Below are 28,000 nucleotides of genomic sequence, written 5' to 3'. Positions count from 1 at the left end.
CAGAGCAAAAATTTCCACAAATTAAAATCTTCTTCCAGTATTAAATGTTAAGTTGAACACAAAGTATTAATTTTTTTTAATAATCTCATTTTTACATTCTCTTTAATTTCACAATAAACAGGATCAGGTTGTGCTTTTACTTTGTTAAACTTGATATAATATCACAAATGTTTTCAAAGAAAGACTGACCTAAATGATATTCCTGTTACTGAGAATAATATCTTTATTTCCATTTTTTTTTCAATCAAGCCCAAAAGAAGTTGCGAAACAAAATCCTTTCTATAAATAAGCAAATGTGAAAAGTCCTTTTTAAGTTTAAGATACTATGATTTACACGTCCCTTTTTCAAATATAAAAAATGTGTTCTTTGTTTAATTAAAATACTGCATTCTTTTATTACTGTTGGAAATATTTTATGACTTTTTATGAAATATTTTGATAGTATAATCTGTCTGAGTCCCAGTTTGGCAGTAAAGACTACAGGAATGTTTACGGACCTCCCCGAATAGCGGAGAGGAGCTTCCCATTGGTCCGTTAGTTCGTGAGGTGGCAAATGTCCCAAGCGGCTTTGAACGCAGCTTACTTTACCGAGGAAAAGTGGATTTTAATTAGGCAGAAAAGTTTGTAAAAGTAGTTTTATGACTCGTGTGAGAAAAACAGTTATTCGGTGCGACTTGCAGAGAACAACAGTGATATCGGGGTGAGTTTTTTCTAAACTCTGACAACTCGCTTGAACTCGGTGGGTTTTGCTCTGATTTTGGCGCAGGAAGTCCCCCAAAACCAACCATGTCCCAGTCAGAGCAGAAAGAAACCGCAGACAAGCCGACAGTGAGCTCGGAACCGGAACATCAAAGTGCTTCTGTAAACCCGAGAGCAGTCTGCAGGGTGTGCAAACACTTGTACCGGGAGCCCAAAATCCTGCCCTGCCTGCACACCTTCTGCTCCGACTGCATCGGGCAGCTGGAGCCGTTTTCGGCGTCTCCGCGGGGCCGCTTCACCGCACCGGAGGGCGGAGGTAGGAGCGGGGAGGCGGCGGAACAGGACCGAGACTCCCTCTCGTTCACCGTGCTCTGCCCAGAGTGTGACACCGAGGTGGACATCCCTCGGTCCGGACCGGCCGGACTCAGCACAGACCACCTGGCGCTGGACGAGGTATTCCTGGAGACCCTGGTGAGCGACGGCCCGCTGGGCTGCGACCTGTGCGGCGAAGGAAGCGCCGAGAGCCGCTGCGAGGTGTGCAGCCTGAACCTGTGCGAGTTCTGCCGCCAGGCGCACAGGTGGGAGTAGGCCCTACTTTCTGGACTGTTCTCAAGGAGTCTGACAGAGTTACTAAATCTGTTTTATTCTCTCGGTTTTAGCTCAAACTCCACCAGTTATTGTTAAACACACTTGAGAACACAATGTGTTGCTTTGCTATAAAAAAGGACTAAATTTAAAAACTATATTCTGAAAAATAAATCAAATTTGAATTCTTATAATTCTGAATCCTTTCAAAAAATATCCATGCCTCTTTCTTTATTTTATTTTTTGAGGTTACCTCAAACCATAATGTTTTAGTGGGATGAATAGACCAACACAAGTAATATTGTAAACTTTAAAGCTTATATATTTTGAAAACTAAAACTGTAAAATGTTAGGCCTGTAAAACTTTATATTTGCAGCATCTGCACCAGTTACAGATGTGAGTATTTTGGGGCTCATCTCTATTGACTTCAAAGATGTAAATTTTTGCCTCTTGTTCTTTGCAAAGAAAGAAAGAAAGGAAACAGCAGTCAGATTGAGTAGAAAACATCTGTAGACATTTTTTTCTTTTCAAATTTGTCCCCCATACTCAATTTCACATGATCTCTTTTTTCCCCTTTTATCTCTAATGGTCCTAATACTTTGTTGGACAGTCTGAATGTCCTGTTCTTTGTGACTACACTGACATATTTGACCTCTGCTGTTTAGCAGAAACTTTTTTTCTGTTATCTTGCATTTTGAAGAACCAAAAGGAATGAGTATGACAAGGTTACGTCTCAGACATACAGGATTAAATAAAACTTTACATTTGGTGGGTAAACATCCAACAGGTAGATGTGGTCGTGGTATGGACATGGAAACAGTACAGCATATAATAATTTGCTGTGTAAAATATAGGACGAGTAGAGAAAAAAATAAACAAGAATTAAGAAAATATAGTGCAGAGACATTAAAATTGAGCAAGGTATTTAAACATTTGATAAATTAAATTTCCAAAGGAAACGGTATTATAAGAATTTAGTTTAAATGGATAAGAAAAATACTCAAGCCCACACTCCAGCACACTAGATGGCGATAATGCATCTAAGCCCGCTATAAAACCCACAAAGAAGAAGAAGACTCATGAAGGATGTGTTCTCCCTCCTACCTGCAGGCGGCAGAAGCGAACCGCGTCTCATTCTATTCAGGCCGTGACGGAGCTGAAAGCCCGCGGTCGTCTGTGCCGCCCCGTCCTCTGCTCCCTTCACCCCGGGCAGGAGCTGAGGCTCTTCTGTCAGCCCTGCGACCTGCCGGTCTGTCTGGAGTGCGCGGCCACGCTGCACCGGGACCACCGCTGCTGTCCGACACACGACGTTATCGACCGTCATGGCGACCGGATACGAGAGCTGGTCAGCGCGCGCCTTCGGCCTCGTCTGGAGCGACTGGAGGACTCGCTGCAAAAGGTCCCCAAAAAGACCCATTTATATATTGTTATCCAATATAAGCTATCGATTTAGATTTTCATGTTCGAATGTAAAACATAACTCTTTATTTTTCGCATTCTGGTTCTCTTTTAGGTGGAAATTTCTCAAGAAAATTTGCAGGTTCGAGCAGATGAAACCGCCAATCAGATTAGAGCTTTCGCACGAGAGTACACCAGTGCGGTGGAGGCTCACTGCTTGTCTCTGCTGCGCCGCCTGGAGGAGATCAGGGTGCAACGCAGGTAGGACATTACTGCAACTGTAATGAGTTTTTAGACAGGGAAATAAAAACAATTCCGATATGCTCCTAGGGTCAGGGGTCAGCAACCATCTCCATTCAAAGAGCTACTCATACTTATTTTTATTTTCCAATGTTGGAACAAATTACAAAAAGAGAAAAATGGCTATTTTGTAGAAGGAGATGAGAATCTTTTTTTTAAATATGGAAAATAAATAAAGATGGGTATCATAATGTAGTCACTGTTGTAGATAATAAAAGCAGATTCTGTAATAAAAATGCCTCTATTATTGCTCTGCTATTTGGTTTACCACAAACACTTCCTTCCTCCAGAAACCACCTCCACCTGCAGAGGGCGCAGCTGCAGCAGGCCCTGCTGGACGTCAGAGGGAGCGTGGAGTTTGCGGAGCGGCTGCTGAGCTGTGGGTCCGACACAGAGATCCTCAGTGCTAAAGGAGTGACCCTGAGAAGACTGACCAGCCTGGCGGAGAGCGGGTACGACCCCCACCCAGCGACGGTCGCCCCTGACGACGGCGGCAGTGTCTGCTTCCTGCCCAGGGAGCCGGCAGGAGAGGTGGAGGGCTACCCGTTGGTGGGCGTGATCCACTCCAGGACGGTGGACGTCAGCAGGTGCACCGTTGAAGGAGAAGGTGAGCAGCTAACTTTTTATCTTGTCTTTGTTGTGTCGGTTGGTTGCTATGCTTTGTTTGAGATGAAATTAAGTGTTTAAATCTGTGTAAGAATACATTAAATTTTACATCTCTTGTGCATTTTCTGATGCCATGCAGCTACGATTCAGTAATGCCATTTTTCTAACCTTCCACTCCGTCATGGTCACAGGTCTGCAGCAGGGAACGGTAGCCCAGCGGGGACATTTTACTCTGGTGTGTCGGGACTCCTGTGGGGAGCGGCTGGCTCGAGGAGGAGAACACGTCCTGGTCAGCATCGTCCACAAAGAGAAGAAGAACTGGTGAGTAAACATGTCTGCTCCGCCAACCATTGTTGATTCAGAAAGGGTAAGAAAATGAGACATCCAGCAACTTCCAGTTGTGTATTTTATAAATTATTTAATCCATTATATACAAACAGTATTACTATGTGAATCAAATGTAAAAGGCCCTATGTTCAAAGTAAGTTAATAAGTCAGAAAAATGCATCTTTGTGTGCAGTTTTGTTCTTTAACCTAATAAATATACTGTATTTTCCGCACTATAAGGCGCACCGGATTATAAGGCACATCGAATAGACGCTACAGTAGAGGCTGGAGTTGCGTTATGCATCCACTAGATGGAGCTGCACCAAAGGGAATGTCAACAAAACAGTCCTACTCCGGTCGGCAAGGAGAGCCTTCCACGACTGGTCCAGGGCGTGGCCGGATGATGGTCACCCATCTCCGTTCGCGCACAGCATGTTGGTGGAGAACGTGGTGCTAAATGACCTGCAGACGACCTGATTAGGTCAGTCAAACTTTATTAACAAACCAGCGTTCTGACAACTATCCCAGCATGCACCGCGCGCTTCTTCTTCTACGGCGAAAATGAAGTCTGCAGCTGCTTACCGTAGTTGTTAGACCTGTTGTGGCTCAATATTGGTCCATATGTAAGGCGCACCGGATTATAAGGCGCACTGTCGGCTTTTTAGGAAATTGAGGTTTTTATGTGCGCCTTATAGTGTGGAAAATACATATACTCAAGAAAAGCATAACAAAAATTATGTATGTACATTTTACAGCGAACTTTCTGATTTTCTGACCTTTAAATATTTTTGCCCTTCAGTACAATGGAGACAATAGTGGTAGACAACAGTGATGGAAGCTACAGCGTCTCCTACAGACCGGAGGAACCAGGAGAGTACTCAGTGTGGGTCCGTGTCAGAGCCCAACATGTTAAGGTACTGAACCAGTCCAGAACGTTCTGCTGTAATATTTGTGTTTCTGCTTTTTAAGTTGCTGTTAATTTGACTACAGTACATGTAAAAGATTCAGATTTATGTAGCATCCTGGCAAAACTTGGAATAACTGTGCAAAGGTTTTGGCCACTAGATGGCAGCAAAACACTTTCAGTAGATCCTTGAGGCAAATCTGCAACAACAGGGGACAAAACGGGTTAAGTTTGGGCTTATTTCTGAATTAACTGCTCAATATGCTTTTCTGCAGGGTTCCCCATTTATTCTGAATGTGCAGAGGAAGTTCAGGCAGCACAAAGGGGCTTTTCACTGCTGCTCCTTCTGCTCCAGCGGAGGCGCTAAAGAGGCTCGCTGTGGCTGCCCAGGAACCATGCCAGGTACATATGAAAAAATAAACAATTGCTTGCATGGTTTTCATTTAGGCACGTTTTAGATGATTCAAAACCTTCTGCAGGAGGATTTAAAGGCTGCGGTCACGGCCACAAGGGACACCCAGGGAAGCCCCACTGGTCCTGCTGCGGCAGCACAGCGGAGAAGTCGGAGTGTTTGCCTCAGAGCATACTGGCTGCAGTTTCCCCTCGCGGACACCTGAGAACGGTGGAGCTCTGATGGGAAGTGGAGGTGAAACAGCAGCAGGTCAGAGGATCTGAGAGGTAAAACTCACAGAAGAGTCCAACAAAGAGAGAGCAGGACCGTCAAGCTGCTTTTCATTTCTTAGGCACCAAATCATGAGAAATACTGGGTATTATACAAACAGTGTAACTTTTTATTTTTTTAAATAATCTAAATTCAAGAAAAAGATTCTTAACTTGCAGCATATTTAAAAACAATCATAGTACTGTACATTTTTAGTGAAACAGTTCCATTAACGACTGCAATAATCTCATTACTATATGATACTATACTATATTTTAAGTTCTGGATTTTTTTTAAATAATAAAATTATGCAGGTTACGAGACACATTTTTCCCAAAATGATGATGATGATGGTGATGATGTTAAAAAGTATCTGCATCTTTAAGCAGTTATCACATCAGCCCAGGGTGTCCAAACTTTTAGTCACATGGACCAAAATCGTCAAGTCAAAAGTATTCACTGGACAATTAAAAAAAAACAAAAAACAAATCTAAAATCAAGCAAATAATGTCAGACATTTTTTTTGTGTGTGTTCATTGTAGATCCAAAACATAAAAAGGATTTTTGATACATGGAAAGTTTTCCTGACAGCAATCAGCAATGAATGTTGAGCATTTTTAACTGTCTTGGCCCGCTTGTTGAGGTCTACGAGCTCGAAGTTTCACATGTGTGAATTACGCTGCTCACTCTGCTGGACTGTCGCACAAGGTCCATAGGAAACGAATGGAATAAATTTATAATGAACGTTTAAAACAAAATGAATCCCCTTAAGCCTTCCTGAATAGAAAAACCTGGAAAATCTTCAGACCTGTTTGTTTTGAGACAATAAAACATTTTTTCAAGATGCAGTGGCAATTTCTGCGTGCATATTTGTATTTCAAGCTTACAAAGTCTGGCATAGCTATTAATCATGATGGAGCAGATATAAAATGGTCAGAAGAAACATAAGCGCCCACGCCCTACTGCTCACAGCCCCCGACCTCAGAGCATACTGGCTGCAGTTTCCCCTCGTGGACACCTGAGAACTGTGCCCCCCTGTCCTGCATGGTTTAGGTATTTCCCTTCTGCCACACACCTGAATTGTATCTCTGGGTGATTAACAGGCTTCTGCAGTACTTGATGGTCATGCAATCATTTGAATCAGCTGTTCTGGAATAGAAGCACATCTAAAACATGCAGAGCAGGGGGCGCTGAGGACCAGGGCTGAGAAACTCTGATCTGGCTGTTTGGATTCAGAAAAGGATTTCCAGCATCTCCTCAAGAAGGACGTCTGGTACCCCCTGCTGGACAAAGCTGTGAACAGCACCCTAACTGCTTCATAAAAATCTGATTCTTTTGTGTAAACTGTAATAATCCAGCAAACGTGTGCTTTGGATGAAAACTTGATTTAAACAACAATGGGTGCGTATCAGTAGGTTTGAAGTAAATGTAACAGTTATGGGCTAGGCAGCTAACTGCGGCTACATAGGCAGCATCAGAAGATGGTTCGTTAAGGAGCCTGAGGTGTGAATGCAGACACGAAGCAATGGTTTCAGTTTTGAGGTATATATATTAGTGATTTGGGGGAAACAAACAACAACAAACAATTACAAATACACAGTGAGAGACAGGTTAATTCAAAACAATTAAATTCAAAGATCATAGAGTTCTTTTCCTTGTTTCCTAGCTCGCCATCCTTGGGTTCAGAAGAGGATCTGATCCATCATAAAAAAAACCCCCCGACCTAAAAGGCCAGAAAACCCATTAAGTGTTTTATCAAACAATGTACAAACATACAAATGCAATAAATATTAAATGCAATTATTAAATTCTTAAACAATCAGGTTAAATTAACCATAATTTAAATAAAGTAAAACAAAAAATAATATCAATCATATTTCAAACTAATCAACTTAAGGTTAAAGTTGAAATCAAAGTTAACTTTCAAAATATCAATCAAGAAAAATAAAATAAATTAACTCAAATACTCAAGCAAAATGAGGAAAAGAAAATAAATTAAATATACTGTGCAATATCAACATAAATGTAGCTACATCCCATTTTAAATAAATTGAATTACAAAAGTAATGAAATTGGAAAAGAAATCTTGCACAAATCCAACGATCATGTTACCTTTGAGCAGAGAGTGCCGTATTAGACTGCGATCAGCTGTGATGATCACGGTGACGGCCCAGGTAACCACCGCCAACAATTCTAATAAAACAACGCTCCAATGAGCAATCGAGCAGAAGTTTCATACTGAAACAATAGGGCAATGTTACAAACAAAAACTCACCAATAGATCAAAATCAGTAGTTTCAGGGATTTTGGGTAAATTGTCAGGATGCAAAACAGCAAGACGCCAAACAGCCAGCCACAATCACAGTGGAACAGGTGATGTTCTTTTACTGCGCTGGAGGCGGGGCTTTAAATAAGTTGGCCAGTTTAGGGCAAAACAGGAAGTGGGCCCGCAAAAATAAAAGTCTGGCTAACTGACTAATTACGGATTACATAAACTTTAATGTCCAATCGGGCGGTGTTGTTGAAATTGGGACCTTTAAAGGTTGTGGTATCCATGAAATCCGCTGCAGTAAGGCTGGTGGATGACTTTAATTTGATCAAAGCGTTATGGTTGTTTTGGCTGTGTAGGAAATGATTAAACTCCTCCTCTCAGTGTGTTCAAACACCCCAGATGTCATCTAAATACTTGTAATAATGCAGGGGCTTTTTATCACAGGTATTCAGAGCCGACATCTCCACTCTGCCATAAAAATGTTTGCATATGCAGGTGCAAAATTCTTCCCCATTAGTGTTCCTTTGACCTGCAAGAACCACTCCCCATTGAATTGGAAATCATTTCTGAGAAAATTGATCTCTAATAGTTGAATGGTTTCCTTATCTGGTCTCCCTCCATCAGGATTCTTTCGAAAGACATTCCGGATTGTGTTTATACCCTCGTCATTAACAATATTTGCGTATAAGCTGTCTGTATCAATGGTAAAAAGCATGGAAAATACAGGGATTTGGATGTTTTTAATAATAATAAAATTAAATGTTTTTTTTTGTTGTTTTTTTTACTTTATTTTGATCATTTTTAGGGTTTTTCAGTACACACACACATTTGGAACAGTCAGATCCCCCTTTAACACAAAACGCAGAGCATTCAGTTTGACAGGCGCAGTCATGTAATAATCAACAAAAAGCGGTAATTACATCTATTAACAATTGTTATCATTTGTTATAGAGGTTTCAGTTTTTTCCAATATTTGTTGTATTTGTGAGTAGCAAGTCTTAATGAGAAAGTCAGTCTCTCCATTATATGGATTTCCCCGACTATCTCTCTCCATAACCACCTGCGGGTTATCGCTTTCCTTGCTCCTGCTAGCAGTACCAAGTATCCGATTTCTCCAATGTCTGGGGTAGATCACCCAGGACCACAGCAACATCATACTGCAGATTCAGGTCCATTTTAGCATTGATGTCCCCCATCACCTCCAGCCAAAAGGGTGTAATCTTTGTACATTCCCAGAAGATATGAAAATGTCCCGCAGACTCATTCCCACAGTTCCTCCAACATTTTGCCTTTTCAGTGTTGTTACAGTGTTTACCTCTAATGTTCGGTGTAATAAAACAACGTACCATACATTTCAAGGTAAATTCCTTCCAGAGGCCTGAACTTGATGTGTGAATCACAGAGTTACATATATTTAACCAAGCATCATCAGTTATTTTTATTTTAGCATCTTTTTCCCATTTTACCTTGATATATGTTGTATCACATTTCCTTCCCATTTGCAGGCATGGATATAGTTTGGATATTATTTTTTCAGGGGGTCTTCCGTTACTCGAATCCAATAGGATTTTAAGTATACCTGTCTCTTCCTCCTCCAAGCGCTTTATAGTCTTATTGTAGTGGTGTCTTAGTTGGAGGTACCTATAAAAATCAGGTTTTTCCAAGTTGTAGTTATTTTGAAGTTGTATAAAACTTTTTAATTCGTTGTTATTTGTAATCTTGTTATGCCTTTTTGTGCCATTTGCAATCTTGACGGGGGAAAATCTCTATCGTAGGCAGGCCATCTCAAAATACGGGCATTTCTTTCAATTTGTTCTTGTTTTGATATTTTATACCAAACGTCCAATGGTACCTTTATCCATAAGGGTATTAGGTCAGAATCTATGTGTTTTTTAATGAGATGACGATCTCCGAGCAAGGATTGTAGGGGTGTGTTAGTGTAAGACATGTCTATCTCTTTCCATTCTGTTTCACATGTTGGATCACACCAACCATCACTCTCATCTGTGCTGCTCTATAATAGTCCTCCATGTGTGGTAACGCCCAACCACCCTTTTCCTTTGATAGTTGTAATGTTCGAAATCTTACTCTGTGTTTTTGTTTATAATAATTTGAGATTATTCTATCCCAGTTGTGGAATTGTCTGTCGGGTATTTTTATAGGCAAAGCCTGAAAAAGATAGAGAAGCCTTGGTAAAAGGTTCATTTTTATTATATCTATTCGATTATATAGATTCATAGTTAACAACGACCAACGTTGCAGATCCACCTTAATCTCTTCTGTCAGTGGGGTATAATTGTATTCAAAAAGGTCGGATAACTCTGCAGGGACCTTAACCCCCACATATTTTATACATTTATTGTCCCAGCAGAATCCAGACAGCTTCTGGATTCTTAGTGATGTTTGATAATTGAATGAAAGGGTTTGTGTTTTCTGCAGATTTAACTTATACCCAGAGTACATGCCAAATAGTTTCAATAGGGAAAAAAGGTTAGGTAGGCTGGTCTCCGGGTCAGTTAGCGTCATGAGAATATCATCAGCGTAAAGGCTTATCTTGTGCTCTGTGCCTTTAATATTTACACCAATAATATTCTTGTGTTCTCTGATGGCCTGCGCTAGAGGCTTGATAAAAAGTGCAAACAATGTGGGGCTGAGGGGCAGCCTTGGCGGCAGCCCCTTTCTAATCGTATTCTATCTGTTAGGTCCCCATTAATCTTAATCCTGCTGTAAACTGTTCAGTGGGTGTCTCAATTTCAACTTTTCAAAGATTTTATTAGTTCTTGGCAAAATTACATCAGAGGCAGACGGTTAATGACAAGTAATTCAACGATAAAATAAATATTGCATAATACACAAACCGTTCATTCAGTTGAGATGTACAAATTCTATTTAGTCTAAAGTTAAATTTTCCAGGTATTTTCCACATTAACATTTTGTTTACCCAGAGGTTTTACAAATAGTCTTTAACAAATGTAGCCACTCTTTGTTACAGTTGTTTCTGCTACTTCATGTTTCACAAAAATCAGGATGTTCCTCGCTTTCCAAAGAGCGTCTTACACAACTAACAATTATCCACCACAAAAAAAATCATTCCTCCCCCAATTTTCCTTCAGCAACACATAGGCTATTATTTCGTATAAAATAATAACCTGTAACCATGGTAACAATAATAACCACGCCCGTTGAGCAAAGGAACGTACCCAAAACAAATGTCTGACCGTCTCATCATCTCCACATTTTGGTCTGGAACATTGAGGACGACTAGTGCCGTTTCTCTTGTATTGAAAAGCTCTTGGAGGTAAACGGTAGTTTACTATTTGCCAGGCTAAATCAATGTGTGTCTGCTTCAACATGGAGTAATAGTTACCTCTGCTCAGGTATTTTGTTGGCCTGAACTGCCTTTCTTTATTGACGTGTGTGACTGAACCAGTGCGTTTCACAGTAAAACAGATGTGACCTGTATGTGTACATGTAAACTGCATGGCACCCATTAAAAGTGCATTTTGCATGAAAAAACAGAGACTTCCTTTTTACGGCTGTTCGTTTTCACATCCAGGTATGTAAAATCAAGGGTACAGCATGGATTCTTTTCCATGGACTGATTATGTAATGCGTCAGTCCAACAGGGATGTAGTTGACTTTGACCATGGTTTGCTCCACTGTTCTCTTATCAGAATTTTAAAGTTTTTAAGGCCTGCGTTGCACTTTCTGTGGTCACTTTGGTTGTCTTTATCTTGTCCTTTGCTGTTTCTTGTTTTCATCGAGTTACTCTTAGATTCTGAGACAAAGTAGTCATCATCTAGTTTTAATCATCATCATGGAAGAATTGTGGTCTGTTCTCACTGCAACATCCATTTATTCTCACTTTGAGATCCAACATTTCAGTGAAATGAACTCTTAAATGTTTCACTAAGTAAAAGTCGTGACTTTTACTTTGTTATAGTGTCCAAATATCTTTCTTTTCCACTCCTACAAAAAATGTATTTCAAAGTTATGAATGAAGTTTATCATTGCATTGACTTGCTGCAAAAGAACTTCAACATAAATACCAATTCCTATGCGTAGGAAAACTGGATCTTGTGTAAGAAATATATTCCTCTTTTAAGGTTTGATATAATAAATTTTGGTCTTCTAAAAAGTGATGAAGAGCCAATTTATGGTAACACTTTAACCCTTTTTTAATTCACAAATGATGTTTACTAAAAATCAACCCCCCATCTTTAATATTTAAGTGAGATACTTTTATTTAAGGAAGTGCTTAAATATTGCAACACAAAAGCCCAATGTTTATACTAATACGCTGATGGCTTCAAATTTGTATCCTCTCAAATTTTGCAACATTTTCTGTTTTATTTACCACACATTGTTAGTGTAACTATTGTTTTTTTATTTTTCCTTTTTTCTGCACAGTTTATCATGTCAAACTTTTGTTACTGATGTGTGCCTTGTACTATTTTCTTAAAATTTTCAATAAAGACAAAAACAAAGACATTTCTCCTTTTAATTCAAAACGTCACATGCAGCAATGTATTGTGGAAATGTGAGTTTTGGGACCAGACTTTATTAAGCTGGTTTTAACGCTGTATGAGCTGTACAACGGCTGCTGGAAAAAGACAAGTGTTTGGTTGTTGACTTACTATCCAGAAACCACTTGCTGCATTCCTGTTGGTTGTACGGGAGGCTCTACTTCAGCTTTTCAAAGCTGTACAGCTGTATAATTGCAAATGCAAGTGTAGATGTGATGGGGAACGTAGCAAGCGGCAGCGTGGAGGTCTTAAAACGGATCATTCTGAAAGCTCAAAATAGAAAATAGGCAGAACTGACTAAACTAAAGTCTCATCTAAGAATAATTTTGTCCACAAAAAAAAAAAGGCAATGGACATGTTTTGTACAGCTATATATTGTATCCTGACCTGTCAAGAAAGCATAGTAAGTCGCCTTTACAGTGAATCAGTGTATGTAATGAATCCATATTTGAGTTTCCCTTTTAAAAAATGAATTGCTGAAATAAACTTGAAAGTTATTGACTCAGCTGAACCTCAGGACCGTCGACAGCCTCCTAAACTGCTGCCACATCCCAGACCGTCTGACGGGACCTGAACGCCTCCCTGTAGGCTTGTGAAGCGGAACCAGCCTAAATCAAACGTGTCCTCTGTGCGTGGTGATCACGAACGCAGCGCGGCTTTAAACATGACATGGATCCATTAAAAACCTGACCGCACATTACTGCGTTTTATAGCGGCTGCAGTGTGCACACGGATGGCTCGCTCAGCCACACAGGATTTACTTGTTACAAACGATGCTGTGTGAGAAAACTTCAGACTCTGTTTATTTGGGGAATAAAGCATGTCACTGCTTACCACTGAGCTACGTCCTGTCAGGGTTTCACAACATATAAAACTAATACACCTGGTCCGGGCCTGAATTACAGCTGGAAGGAAATTTGTATCAAAACACCAAAAACGTTCTTTATAAATTAAGCGATAGTCAGAACAGTGCGCTCCCTCTTCCTCCTCCTCTTCTTCTTCTCCTCCAGCTGGCCCGTGGCATCGGCGAAGAACATCACGTCCTCTTTGCTCTCGATCTCCCGTTGGAGGAACTGGAGGGCGGCGCTGTTGAAGCCCAGCACATCCTGAAGCAGCAGAATTAGAAAATCAGACATGTTGCAGAAAAAACGACTGCTGATGAAAACCAACCGCCTTGCTCTCTATGCAGATGATATGTTGAATTATATTGTAGTTGTAAAATGATAATCTGCCATCAACTTTAAGGTTATGAGATATAAGGATCTTTTTTGAGTTAGAAAAGCTGAAAACTTTAAATTCAGACTCCAATGACTGATTTTACAGTTTCTGGAAACCCTTCATTACCCATTACAAACCTGAAATTCGTTCTGAAAGGCGTGTTAAAGCTTTTTAACAGGTTGGGAGCATAATGTCTTTGTGGCGTTAAAGGCACGTTGTTTCTTAAGTTCAATCTAAATTATTCACAATTAAATGCTAAAATAGTCAGTAATGTCTGTTGTTGCACTTGATGTAAATAGCTAAGATGTATAAATACAAGTAAAAGGTTGGACTGTGATCACTTTTCATGTCTTACAATTTTAACAAAATATCTTAATTTCATGAAATAAAAGGAAAACAGGAAGTGAAAAAACCAAAACATGCAGCTTTAGAACCACAGGATGCGTCTCTACGCAGATGATAACTTACTCTGATTTGGCAGACTTTGGAGAGCGTATTGGTCTTCAGCTCGTCGATGACGGACACCAACATCTGGTTACTGGTGATCTGACCAAAATGGATCCTGAAAGCAAACAATCCACCGTAGCTGCAGTTACAATTAAAACGAAAATTCAGAAATATTCATATAAAAATGTGGAATATTGCAAAGTTGGGGTAATATGTGGATTTGATCGAACAAATGTAAAAAGATTCTGTCTCTGTAGGAGTGTTTTCATCTATATTTTTTAAAGTGCATTTCAAAGAATCACGTTTGAAAAGATTGATGGAAACAGAAAAATTCTGTTTCCAGAATTATTTCACAATAAAGTAATGTATTGTGAAATAAATCACTCAATTTCACAAAAAAAAGTTAAAGAAAAAGTTAAGTTATAAAACCATGTCTTAGGAACGAACGTCAACTTTTTGCATTCTTTTGTTTTATTGCTTTGTTCGTATATTGTCCTTGGATACCTAAAAATAAATAAATTATTAAAGTAAAGCTTAAAGACCTTCAGAAAGCTTGTTGAGCTGTAATGAAGAACGTTTTAAGTGACTCCAAGAATGTCTCTCAGCAAACATGTCTATCAGTAACTGGATCTGCTGTGTAGATAAAGTTAGTAATTACAACAAAACAAGAATACTCAAAATTAAACTACATGTAAAATCAGCAAGATGATGAAATGTCAACGAACAAATCGACACATCGGTGGTTGTTTTCTCGGTCAAACAGCTCGGTCTTACTTGAGAAGGAAGAACAGGCAGCGGCAGACGAGCTCCACCTCCAGGCCCTGCTGGATGTAGGAGCTGAAGAGCTTCAGCAGCTCAGGGACGTAAGGAAACGGCAGCACCAGCAGAGAAATCTCCAGCTCACTGGTGATCACCACAGAAGGAAAAATAATAATAAACAGTGTTTCTAAATGTACAGAAAAAGAGAGAGGAATGGTTCTGTTTATATATTTTTTTTACCTGGATCTGACTTTTCTTATGACGTCTAAAACGTAGCGGGACGGCTGCGAGAGAGGAAAGAGTGAGACATCAAGGTTACAAACCGCATAAATGTTTGTTTTTCCTTTTACGTTTAGAAACTGACTTACTGTAACGTTTCCAAAGGCAACGAGGATAGGGTTGGGTTTAGGAGGAGGCAACTGAAAAACAGGCCATTCAGATGTTTTTAGTATCAGTCCTAACTCGGCTCAGCCGTTCTGGAACAGGATATGTGAGCATCTGACGCAGAAAGGAGGAAACACGTTCTTACCTCTTTCCCAGCTTTCTCACAGAAATACTTGTGCTCCTCCGACTTCCTGGTTTCTTCTCGGTAAAGCTCCAGAGCCTCCATGATTCGCTCCGCCTGCAGGAAAGTGGCCCATGGTTACCGTCCCCGTTTAGCTTCAGAGATGCTAACGGAGCAGAAGGCAACTTACAGCTTTCACCGTCTCGATGCTCTTCTTCCCAGCCGGTGCCGCCTCTCCCTCCGTCTCTCCTGGCACCTGCAGACGGAGAAACGTTAATCCACGGCTCGCTGCCCTCAAACAGCAACAAACGGCCTTTCTTTATGAAACCTGACTGGAGAGATAATCGGTACTACATCCATGATTAGCATTCTGTAAGCAGCAAAATTACACTGAACAAAAAGAGAAACTTTTATTTAAGATTAATATTAAATGAACTAAAACCGGATTTTGAGCTGCTTAAGCTAAAATTAGGGATGCAAGTTATCGATTAATAAGTTAATCTAAAGTTGATTTATCGATTGACAGACGATTTATTGATAAATTTTTTAAACTCATTTTCTAAAAAACATGAGTTTTCTGTTGTATCAAGAGGGCCGACCATCTTTCCATATCATAAAGGGCTACATTTTTAAAGAAATGCTGATGCTGCTCTGTCATGCAGCACTTTGGCTGAATCAGCGCTACTAAGTTGATAACTTGAGGAATTTGTTGAGTGTTTATATTCCAAAACAAAACCGCATAAAGTGTATTTTGATTCCCATCCTGGACTCTGTTTGGATTGTTTGTATTTCCCGTTCTGGTGTGGCCCCGCCATCTTTATTTCTGTATCAACTGGCTCCACTTAAGGATGATCAATGGCGCCCTCTTCTGGGTGGCAGCCAAACTACAACGCTAAGAAAAGGTCTAAGTTGTTAGTTAATGAATTGAAACTAGTTTTAGTCTAATAAACCATTAATTGTCAATTAATTGTAAGCATCCCTTGCTATAAAGTTATTTTAGCTAAGGTGAGATGAAAAAAAAAATCAAGTTGGGAAACTTAAAAACGGTGGCGCTCACCACAGGTGCGTCCCCTTTGGCCATGCTCTCTTCAAATTCAGCTTCTCTCTCCTGCGAACGCAAACAGAGCGTAAAAAGAGACGCCGAGTGCTGGGCAGGCCACATCGACGCTCCCAGCTCACCATCTCCCGCTCCTCTTCCAGGATGATGGGCTCCCTGGTCCTCTCCCACAGACGCAGGGACTTGTCGTGAGACGACGACACCAGGTGATCTCCGTTGGGGCTGATGGCCAGACACCAGACCTCCCGATGGTGACCCTGAAACCCAAACAGAGCAGGTCAGAGTCGGGGCCGTGAGCGGAGCGGCCGCTTCGGAGGACAGAGTCACCTCCAGGGTCTGAATGAGCTCAAACTTGTCAGCGTCCCACTGCTTGATCTTCTTGTCCTTCCCGGCGGTGAAGAACAAATGAGTCTTGGGGACGAACTGGAGAAACATGACACTGGGGAGAGCAGAGAGGACATGGAGATGAGCAAACCTCTGAAATCTGCAACGCTTCGATTAGAGGCGGGAAAAATCGAGACGATCGAGATGTGGTGAGAAGAAAGCGCCGCTGCTCCGTGAACGTGTGCTTGGTTTCTTACTGCGCGTGTCGGTCTGTACCTGTCGTCATGAGCGAACAAAGATCTGTGGCAGTCGCCGAAATCCAGACCCCAGATCTTTACATTCCTGTCTGCAGAGCCGGTGGCGATCAGAGCGCTGTCCTAGTTAAAGAAAGCAGAGTCAAGAGTCCAGCAATGAAAGCAGGAACAGATCAAACTGAACGTTAGTTATGTTCTTGCATTAAAAGCTTTTGGATGATTGGCTGAGAGTTTGCCAGAATTTTCACCATCTGGAGCGATTTGGGATATTAAGTTTTATTACCTTTGGATTTTTATTCTGTTAGATCTTTAACTTAATATCTGGTTGTTGTTTTCTTTACTTGCTGTGTGTATAGCGCCACCCTCTGACGGAGGTTAAGCCTGTCGCAATAAGCACTCAACCAATTAACAGGACGATAAATTAAAATGATTTTGATCATTTCCACCCAGATTATTAATATTTTTAAGGGTAATTTGGTTTAGAGAGACTTCATAATCCATTTCATTTATGGTTCTGGTTGTGTGTTCTCCATTTCTGTTTTATTTCTCGTTTTTCGTTGTGTTTTATTTTGGATATTTAGTATTTGTCATAGTTCCAGTGGTAAGTGTTCATCATAAAATTCAAGTTTATCGGGTCTCTGAGGAGGCGCACTGGCATTATTATTGCCATTATTGATGTACTACCTGAAAATGGTCTCATAACAATATTATCGTTTATCGCAATAATTACTGGGATCATTTATCACCCAGCAGAGTTTATCACAACAGACCTAACTGGTCTGAATATTGACAATAGTTTTACTGAGCTGCATTAGGTTTATCAGGAAACATTACTTACTTCTTCTCTAGTGCAGGTTAGATATAATCACCCAATCCATTAAAACAACAATGAAAACAGATTGCTTTCAAATTCACAGAACTGATACTTCTGCAGCCTGAGCCACTCACATGTGTGATGTCCAAACAAAGGACCGGCAGCTTGTGTCCATACAGGGACAAGAAGAACTGAAAGCGAAACAAGGACAACAGGCGGGTTGGTTGGTTAAAATGTCCTCAGATATGCGGCGTATCAAACGCTCGTTGATCCCTCATGAATAAGCGAGGTTTACCTTCAGGGTGTTTGTGTAGAAGACCTTGACGGTGCAGTCCAACAAAGAGACGGCCAGCAGTCTGTGGTCAGGAGAAAACTTCACACACAGAACGTCTTCGTCCAGCTGCAGCGTGCGAGTGTGTTTCACCGTCAGCCGCCTGCCACAGAATTACAGAAAAATCAGAGATTTAATCAGGTAATATGAGGAGGGGAAGGGAAATTTGATAATGTGGAAGAGCCGTTATGGAGAAACTAAACAAACAAAAAAAATTTTTCTAGCTGATCACGGTCTTTAAAAATCCATTGGCTGAAAAACTGCAATCGGTACAAAAGACTAAGATCACTATTTATTTATTCTTTGATCTGACATGTTTGTTCTCCTCTCTTTCCCACCTAGAATAAATAAAACAAGAAATATTAGAAAAAAAGAAAAATAACAAAAACAATCCAAGATTAAAAGTAAAAAAATGATCTATTTAGTGACACCACTTGGTTATGTTCTGGGTTTTGTCTTAAATGTATCCAGTTTAATTTGTACCGCTTTATCTTATTGTTGTTTGTTCTTGTATCTAATTGGTTACTTTGTAGGTCAGTACCTCTGTTTGCTCGTATGTAATAATAGGTTTTTATGCACCAATTTACAAAAAAAAGAGCCTAATCTGCTGATTCCAAGTTTGGCCGAAAACAATTTTTTTATTTTATTTTATTTTTTTTTTTGACCAAAAATAATAATAAAAAATTGCCAACAACGGGGTAATTTATTGGTAACTGAGCACGTGCAGAAGTGACCTGGTGAAGTGCATCCTTAAAAAAAAATAAAATTAAATAAAAATGAAGCATAAGAGCACCACATCCCTTAAACAAATGATGTGTTATTATTCAACACTGAACTCACTTCTGGTCCGTCTCTTTGTCTCTGACGAGCTCAAACTCCCAGAACTTCACCGTCTTATCAGCGCTTCCGGAGATAATTCCCCTCTGCACGACACACACAAAACCCAAATTATTCACTATCAAGCAATCCGGACTCTTACGGTGGAGCCCGTCCCAGAGTTCTCCCAGCGGTCCGGTTTACCTGATCTGGTGCCAGGCACAGTGACCACACAGCTCCACTGTGGGCGTCCACCGTTTCCAGAAGGCTTCCTGAGGCCAGCTCAAAGACCTGCAGCTTCCCACTCTGACAGGAGAGAAGCAGAATCGCAGAGTTGAAGGAAAGGGAGGAACTTTGGGGAGGAGCTGACGCTGGCCACGACCCACATGGAGTCCAAATACCTTCGTTCCCAGGATTATCTGTCTGTCTCCGGGCACAAAGAGCGAGCAGAGCGCGTACTCACACGCCATGGTGCGAATCACCTGCAGAGTGGACCTGCGACACGCACAAAAACCTCCAGTTTAGGGCAGAAACGATTAATCGGACTAATTGCGATTAATTGATTAGTGAAATAACCGTCAACTAATTTAGTAATCGATTAATCACTTCAGTATACAGACTCAGAAAAAGTCCATTTGCTTAAAAAAAAATCATCTCTTAATGTATTTCTGATATAAAAAAGGTAGGGATGCACAATATATCGTCAATACCGTCGGTATCGGCCGATATTAGTCATTTTTTCAATCAGTCAAACTGGGCCGATATGAACAACTGATATATTTTTCATCTGGTTGCTGTCTGTTTCTGGTCTTTCTTTTTTTCAAAGGTGTTGAAACGCTAGATAATATATAATTGTAATATGTACATATAATATTGGTAAATATTGTTATCGGCTGTAATAGCAATATTAATATTAGATATCAATATCTGCCCAAGTTTTCATATCAGTGCATCCCTTAAAAAACACAAAAAGCTTAAGATGCTAAATCAACAATCTGAATAACGTGACGTTTAATCAACTATTCTGATGATTCATCGATTTGACTTTTTTCTTTTTAAACTGATTAATTGATTATTCTGACAATTAATACAATTTTAAGAAGTTGATAGCCCTCCTCCAGTTAGAAGACCGATCCCATAGAGATGAGAACTAGTTCCCAGGTCTTGCTTTCCGGTCAGCGCCGTCACCTGTTCCAGACTTTGACCGTGTCTCCGGAGGCCGACAGGACGGCCAGGTTGTCGGAGCTGAAGGCCAGCGTGCGGACGTCGGTGCGGTGGCCGCCCAGCGTGAGCCGGGCCGTCTTATTGGCTGCCGGGTTCTTGTCGGAGGTCTTCAGGCTGTAGGTCTCGACGGTGTTGTTCTGAAGCAGCAGCGCCACCTTCAGCTCTCCGCCTGCACACGACAGGACATCCGCCCACCTGAGGAGAAAACACGGAAGAAACTGTAGCAATAAATCTAGTCTAAACGCTGCGATCGTCATCGTCTCCTCTCTCTGTGTCTCACCTGATCTTCGCAGAAGCCTTGATGTTCGTCAGCCTAATGATCTCGTCCTTCAGCGTTCTCTCCACCACCGGCTCTGCCGTCTGATCGCCTGCACCTTCCTGCGTTCTGCAGCAGGGGGCAGCAGCACACCAACAATCAGCATCTGATCAGCACATCAAAACCACCAAACTCACAGAAACTGACAGCAGCTTGAGAGCAAATAAAAAGATGGAAGGTCGGTGAAAGTAGAACAAAGTACACAACTTTAATAATAAACCCTTTAACCACTTGTACATTAATGTTATTTTTGGTTAAACTGTATTATAGAAGGTAAAAAGAGGCCACAAGACAAAGTATCCAGTTTCCCAGCAATAAAATACCAAACTCTGTATCTAAATCCATTCCTCCGTCAGACAGGTCAGCCCATGACTGTCTGTCAGAAATGTGTGAATTATCTCTTCAATGGATCCCTGAGGTGTTCCTCAGGGATCCATCCTCACATCCCTGTTGTTTACCCCTTCAGATTCCACCCGTATGTTTTAATTGTAGCATTCACACCTTGTTACTGTAATTTATACACATTGTTGATGCTCACTGAAAAATTATTTGGGTTAGTCTGCATTTATTGTAAAAGCTGCACAAGTCTGGAACTCCTTTTTGGCCGGACACTTGTTTATTTAAATCTATCCATTATTTTATTTTATTATTATATTCAGGGTTTGCCCCAGTGTATTGAAATCTATTCATTTTCTATACCTGCTTGTCCATGAGGGGGAGGAAGGCTGCAACCTAAACAATACCTTAGACGTAATGTTAAAGTCTAAAATTAATCCATCAGCATCATCTGAGTTCCAGTCTTCTGACTTTAAACTTGCACATATTTATTAAGAGTGTTTGCTTTATCCCAAGTACAAACAGGATGTCTGAAATTAAACTGACGGTATGAAAACATGTCAGCCATTCACAGCAGCATGTCTGATTTGAGCTCACTTGGCTGCTTTCTTCTTGGCTTTCTTCAGCTTCTTGTTCATTTTTCTCTGCACTTCCTCCTCAGACAGCACCGTGAACACTTCCAGTACCGCATCGTTTCCCTGGTCCAGAAGGGAGGGACAGAAAATGTAAACCGGAAACACACAAGAGAAGTCTGACTGAGCTTAAAATCTCAGTCAGACTTCTAAAAACTAAACTTTCCAGAGCTACCAGACGGTTACATTCTAATAAATAAAATGGTAAAGAGTAAAAATACCTCGACAGCAGGCAAAAGAACGAGGGAGGAAGGATATGAAGAGAAGAAAGGAGAAAAGAAAAGAAAGATGAAAAGGAGGAAAGATGAAAAGAAGAAATATGAGAAGAAAAAAAGATTAAAAGGAAAAAAGACAAGATGGAAAGTAGCAAAGAGAAATGAAGGAGAAAAATGTCACAAGAAAGGGAAGGACCGAAGAAAGAAAGGAAGATCAAAGAGAGAGGGTGGGTGGAGGGAAGAAAGGAAGGACAGAATGAAACAAAAAGTCTGTAAAAGAGGAAGGACACAAGGACAGAGGACAAAATAAAAGGAAGGAAAGACAGATGGGCTCATATGAAGAAGGGGAGAAAGAAACAGAGTAGGAAGAAATGAAAAGATCAAAAGAAGTGAGAAATGAAAGAAGGGATGTAGGGGACAGGTCTGCATGGAAGTAGAAATCTTTTTCCATGCCTTCTTTCACACCTTTCCTGACTGGGATGTGATTGAAATCAAATAATATCATGTAAAATCAAATAAAAGACATCGTTAAGAAGAGGGCAACATTTTATTAAAACCAGAGAACAGAGGATCAAATTGTTAAAAAAAAGAAAGAACATAATGTGTCCATTAGGAGGACAGCAAACAGCTTACAGACACTTTAGGGACTGAAGGAGCATCCAGAGAATCCTTTACTCACGTGGCAGGCGATGACTCTGGCCTTGGAGTCTGCTGTCAGCGAAACGACCCGATCTCTGGCTTCTCTCAGGATGGAGCCGGCCTTCTGACAGCTCAGGATGCGCTGAAGAGGAAACCAGAGCAAGACGGCCCAGTTACAGGCACACAAACAACAACCTCCTGGTTTAAACACGGGAACATTTAGGTATCCGAAACCATCAGATGGACTCGCTTTCACATATTTAACTAGGAATGCACCGATCCAGCATTTTCACTTCCGATATCCGAGTATCGGCCGATATCGATCCGATACAGAAAAACAGAGCTGAACTGACTGAAAACATTTGTTTCTTTCTCATTTTTCTTTTAACACAGACATAAAGGTGCTGAATTACAAATGTATGTGTTAACTCTGCATCAGCTCAGCACACTTATAGCTTCACATTCTGGGTCAAACATGTAAAAACAAACCTTTAATATGTTCAATCAGAGAAATTATAACAATGCAATGTAAAAAATAAGACGTCTGACATAAACAACAAGTTTACTACCTTTGGCCAAACATGTAAAAAAATAAACCGAATAAATAATAATAACACATGACGTCGCTCAGAGCACAAAACATAGAATTAGACTGAGTAGATCTGACCTTGGGCACATTGTGACCAATTCCCAATATATACTTTTTTCCCAATACATGGACCGATACAGATATTAATGTTGAATCAGTGCATGTTTTTTTTCTCATTAAGAACAAATTAGAGTGTAAATATGTGAATATTTTCCTCCTTTTGTCAAGCTCCAAACACAAACTTCAATATATTTGACAAGAATTTCCTGGGACAAATCGACTCAAATTGACCTCCGTACCTCTTCCACGGTCTCCGCCTCCTCCTCCTCTTCTTTACCGTCATCATCCTCATCGTCTTCCAGCAGAGTTTTCCCCTTCTTCACTCTGGGCTCACCCTCAGCCTTTCCCTAAGCAGGACGTAAAGAGACGGAGTGAGCGGATGAAGAACGAGGCCAATGAGCTGTCAAATGGCGCTCTGTCGCTTCTGGTTCTGTTATGAGCCGATGCGGGCCGCTAGCAGGCGAAAGCAAATAAGGCCTAAAACGTGGCATCTTCAAAGAGAAGACGGGTCCAAAAGCACGTCACAGCTGCAGAGGCTCTGAGAGAAGATCCAGAGTGCTGTTTTTCCTTCTCATGAGTCAAACATTCAGGCTGCGTTCGGATCCGTTTCTAGGGGAGAAAACCTCACCTCCTCCAGGCGGCGGATGTCCCAGGCGCGGAGCTCGCTGTCGGCCGAACCCGTCAGCAGCCTGTTGTCCCGGTCCAACAGAACCATTCCCCACACCTGAGAGGAAGTCCACACCGTTACGCTCGGGAAAAATGTACCATCGACTAATTTCTGTTAACACAATCTTTTCTTGTCCCTCTTGTATAATGAAAGTTATATTAAAGTTGAAACACTGGATGCTCACCTCGCTGCGATGGCCCACCATGGTCTTAAAGCAGTGCTGCGTGTCCAGATCCCACCACTTCACAAAGCTGTCCTTGGAGCTGGACGGCAGCACAGAAACAGTTTGACAAACACGGCCGCACTCCTTCTCTACTTTCTAACATCATTACTACTTATTTCACTGGAAAGTGAAGCCCAGACAGAAGAAAAGCTCAGCTTGTATCCGACACAAGTGGGAATTCTTTATCCCAAAATATATATCCACATGTTGCACGTTTATCTTTTTAATCACTCGTCTCAGTTACACATTTCTTTGCATCCTGCTTGTAAGAACTGCACAGCAGGGTTGAGTATTTATCTAATTGTTTATCCTTATTGTGAAAAATTCCTTCTAAGAGTTTTGATTTTATCATTATAAACCGACACATTTCAATCAACGATGATTTAGAAACTACTTAAAACTATTACAGGGTTTCCTCTAGAAAACCTGGTGGTAGGGGCCCTAGGACAGCCATCCAGCAGGCTACCGTGTTTTTGAGTTAAAAAATATTTAAAATTGACAGGAAATTTGAAAATATGACTAATTATTTGTAAATGTCTTATTAAGAAAACCCTAATAGCAACTAAAACATCTTAGAAAAGGCAAACATAAAAAAAAGAAGAAATAAACGATGCTTAGCCTGGTGGGGTTGCAAGTAAAGCCTGGTGGCCCGCCAGGCTTAAAATAAACCTTGGATTGAATACAGCTACCAAAGAAAGACTGTAAAGAAGCAAAAAGTACATTTCTCTATCATTACTTCTATCGTAATCGTAATAAAATAAAACAGTTACCATATCACCTCTGAGGGAGAATAACATTTATTTCTTTTTTCTATTCTAAAGAATCCATTTCTTTTAATATGGATTACATTTTTGATAACTCTGATTCTAACTGGACAAAGTCAATAAGACTTTTATACGTTTACAGAACAAACTCCAGCAGTTGTTGAAGCACAGAGCGACCGAAGGAAGACATTTTGTTCCACCGGCAGCCGCAGCAGCTAATGGCCGTTACCTTGAGACCAGGAGGTTCTTGTCTTTGAGGAACAAGGCCTGCGTGATGACGTCCTTGTGTCCCCTCAGCCGGTACAGTCCACACTCGTTGATGATGTCCCACACGATCACGTCTGTGTCCTGAAGAGGCAAACGGGAAGCAGAGAGAAAAGCTGCAACCAATCGGCGAGAACCAGAATTCGACCTTGAAGCGAAAAGCTGTGACTTGAGAAAGTCTTCGCTCTTCTTGAACTTCTTCACATGTCGTCCCGTTACAACCACAGTTTCATTAGGACTTTATGGGACAGACCAACACAAAGTGCCTGGGAAGTGGAAGTATAACGACACAGCTCTGAATGTCGACTTCTGTGAATAGCAGCTTCAAATCTAGCAGAAGATTTTTACATCTATTTTCTTTCACTGGATGGGGAAGAGGGCTGCTGACTGAGTACCATAATGACATTAAGGTCATTTTAATAGGCCTGAACTAAAAATATATTCAACTTAACCTTCCTTATGTATCTTTCTTTTGCCTTTTCTCTCCCTCTACTTTGGACAGACCTCTCCAGTTTTGCTTCCCTCCTGAAAGCAGCACAGCGCACAGTAGCTCGCAGGAGGTGGCGGTTGTTGGTTTTTCAAATGAGAGTGAATTTTAACATTTCATGAGATTTCAGTTCATTTCAAGCTGATAATGATTATTATCAGCTTTATCATTCATTTCATTTGTTGTTTCTGTTGTTTTGTTCATTTATTTTGGATATTTCAAATGTCTTCCGGTTCCAGAGCTAAATGTTTATTACAAATTTAATGTTTATTGATTTTTGAGAACGTGTTCTTATTACCATTATATCACTTATATCGTTTATCGCAAGAACTTTTGGGACAATTGATCGTACAGCAACATTTGTTAACGTGACAGGCCTAAGCATTCGTGCGGAAATCTAGGAAATATTTATACATGTATATTTATATATAATACACTTTACATTGATTTAGCATCAATTAAAGAAATTTCTTCTTTAATTGATTAATTGTAATCTGCTTTTATTTTTGCCGTGATGGTGCAAAAAAAAAATAAAAAATTACATGCAAACATCAGTAGATCAAATAAAAACAAGTCAGTGTAGCTCCGGCACCTCCGCCCAGTCTTTGTCATGACCCATCATGTTAAGTTACCATGAAATTTGGCAAAATGTGACACAAAGTGTCAAGTGTGTGACTCCACTGTAGCTTTCTGGTGCCAATCGTGTCAACGTTACCTTGGAGCCGGTGACGAGTCGCGCGCCCAGAGAGTCGTAATTCATTGCCGTGACACCAGACTTGTGTCCGTTGAAGGAAACATTGCTCTCTCCGCTCAGCAGGTTGAAAATCCGCACCATGCCGTCCTCATAACCCACGGCGACGTGAACGCCGTCCGGAGACGGGCAAAGGAAGCTCACCTCGTGCTTCTGGCCCTGCAGGATCAGGACCTGGACAAGAAAGACGGCAAATTCTGTCTGAGACGGCTGCGGACAATTTGTCACAGCTGGGCCGAGCCGAGCCACCGCCCTGAAGTCTCACCTTTTCTCCTTTTCGAACGTCCCAGATGAAGACATGTTCGCACGCTGCCACGGCAACGTAGCGGCCCTTTTCTCCGCCACGAAGCGTGACGTAGGCGATGTTGGCCCGCTGGCTGCCGATGACGCCGAACACGGCGCTGGCGGCGTAGCGCAGGTACTGTTTGGTCAAACCCATGACCAGCAGCCGGAGGCGGTGCTGGATCCTGCAGCACAGCAACACAGGAATCTTTATTTACTCACAGTCCAAAGACAACGACTTGGTGAGATCAGCATGGCTTCCACAGATGGGTAATGTTAATGTTCTAACACATGAGTAGGATTTGAACTAAAACTAAGAAGAAACTCAAGAATAGAGCACTGTTTAATCCGTCGTTTAAAAAAAAAAAAAAAAAAGGAAAGGTATGGCAAACTGACAGAAAGATGGCCACCCCATTAAACTGACAGGCCATTACAAAAACATGCCACACTTTTCAGATAACTTTTTGGCAAAAAAAAAAAAAAAAAAAAAAGAAGGTAAAAACCATTTATCATTCATTAAATAAGAATTCAAAACTCTGTTAGTTTAAAATCCCCAAAACGCACAATGAAGTTTAGGTTGTACTGTGAAACCTGATGGTGGCAACATGATGCTGTGCTATGGGCAAGTTAGAAAACCTTCAAGGAGTCTGAATACTTATTTTAAACAATTTAACAATTTTCTAAATTGGCTGGAATAATTTCAAATGTTTTTATTTTTCAGTTAAACCAGCACTAACTTGTTTTAGGAGCCCTATTGTGGCTTTTAATATAATAAACCCACAACGTAAACGTTCAAACTCCCAAATGTAAACCACACGTGTTTGCTTCACGTGTTGAATCCTGTCTGTGGAAACTATTTCTCCACTGAGCGTTTCATGCTTTAGATTCGGGATAAACAGTTCAGGCTTTTTCTGCTTTCATATATTTATTTTTTAAGTATATTTCTGTACATTATTTTAGTCGCCATCGTATGGGTGGAGGCTTGTTTTGTTTCATGGGACACACCGTACGTGTGGAGTTTGACCTTTTCCTTGCTTGAAACAACGAAAGGCCCGTTAAACTCCGCTCGCTCAAATGCATAGAGTACAATAAATCGAGTGCACCCTTACGGAGGTGTCTGCGCTTCTGTACGCACGTGGCTATGTTCCAGTTTAAATGAGCTTATTAGAAACAACAGAAACGTAAAATTATGTATCTTAAAGCCTCAGACAACATTCATATCTCGCTAGAGTACTTTTACGAGGTGTCAGTCTGTGCTCTTACCTCTGAAATGCGACGTAGAGCTGCTAGCTTGTGTTTTCTTCCTCGACCCGCTGTTTCTGAGTTAGACCTAATACATCTATCGCAGATCGATTTCAAAACCTCTAAATTCTGATTTTTAGAATCACTCCTTTTCTTATCTGGCACAGTAACTACACTCAGATATTACAGTACACGAGGACTCGTGATTCTAGACATACTTTGATGCAGAAGTTGCCGTATGCGTCTGTACTTTTATGGTTCTCAATTAAGCTCGATCTTTTGCTTTTGCCTGCGACACCAGGGCAAACTTTATGACGTAACCGTTGAGAGAAAATAAAGGAAATATTTATCGCATGCTAGTTTTTGAAGACTTATTTTATCCGTAAGTAGTTCTTGGCTTGGATTCGTAGCTATGATGTGCAGAAAGTTGTATTGTTTTCCCACAAGTTCCAGTACAACTACAACGGAAGTGCTTGTGTCTACCAGTCAGCTGATTTACAACTGA

The 28,000-nt window shown here is 40.8% G+C and overlaps 2 protein-coding genes across 2 annotated transcripts; one reads left to right on the top strand and one right to left on the bottom strand.

Moving 5' to 3' along the window:
* Nucleotides 1–10: 10 nt before the first annotated feature.
* On the top strand, nucleotides 11–12,242 carry trim45 (tripartite motif containing 45). Its single transcript, XM_014996731.2, has 8 exons — nucleotides 11–1,277; nucleotides 2,396–2,684; nucleotides 2,799–2,944; nucleotides 3,274–3,590; nucleotides 3,781–3,910; nucleotides 4,716–4,830; nucleotides 5,096–5,222; nucleotides 5,300–12,242. The coding sequence occupies exons 1-8, from the start codon at nucleotides 787–789 to the stop codon at nucleotides 5,452–5,454; spliced, it is 1,770 nt and encodes a 589-aa protein (XP_014852217.2). The 5' UTR covers nucleotides 11–786; the 3' UTR covers nucleotides 5,455–12,242.
* wdr3 (WD repeat domain 3) lies at nucleotides 12,241–27,991 on the bottom strand. Its single transcript, XM_014996730.2, has 27 exons — nucleotides 27,517–27,991; nucleotides 26,237–26,438; nucleotides 25,936–26,145; nucleotides 24,699–24,817; nucleotides 23,667–23,745; nucleotides 23,444–23,539; nucleotides 23,055–23,162; nucleotides 22,207–22,308; nucleotides 21,278–21,378; nucleotides 20,309–20,413; nucleotides 19,993–20,223; nucleotides 19,206–19,299; nucleotides 19,009–19,110; nucleotides 18,829–18,911; nucleotides 17,953–18,091; nucleotides 17,792–17,848; nucleotides 16,866–16,966; nucleotides 16,593–16,704; nucleotides 16,388–16,522; nucleotides 16,266–16,316; nucleotides 15,399–15,464; nucleotides 15,233–15,325; nucleotides 15,072–15,122; nucleotides 14,944–14,987; nucleotides 14,719–14,847; nucleotides 13,966–14,059; nucleotides 12,241–13,385 (listed from the first exon to the last, which is right to left on the bottom strand). Exons 2-27 carry the CDS (start codon nucleotides 26,408–26,410, stop codon nucleotides 13,230–13,232), a joined length of 2,832 nt encoding a protein of 943 aa, XP_014852216.2. The 5' UTR covers nucleotides 26,411–26,438; nucleotides 27,517–27,991; the 3' UTR covers nucleotides 12,241–13,229.
* Nucleotides 27,992–28,000: the final 9 nt, after the last annotated feature.

The sequence above is a fragment of the Poecilia mexicana genome, unplaced genomic scaffold (assembly GCF_051168715.1).
Source record: "Poecilia mexicana isolate PSO_F unplaced genomic scaffold, ASM5116871v1 scaffold_2, whole genome shotgun sequence".
NCBI classification, from domain to species: domain Eukaryota; kingdom Metazoa; phylum Chordata; class Actinopteri; order Cyprinodontiformes; family Poeciliidae; genus Poecilia; species Poecilia mexicana.
The sequence above is the reverse complement of the archived record's forward strand: the minus strand, read 5'-3'. Positions and strand labels throughout refer to the sequence as shown.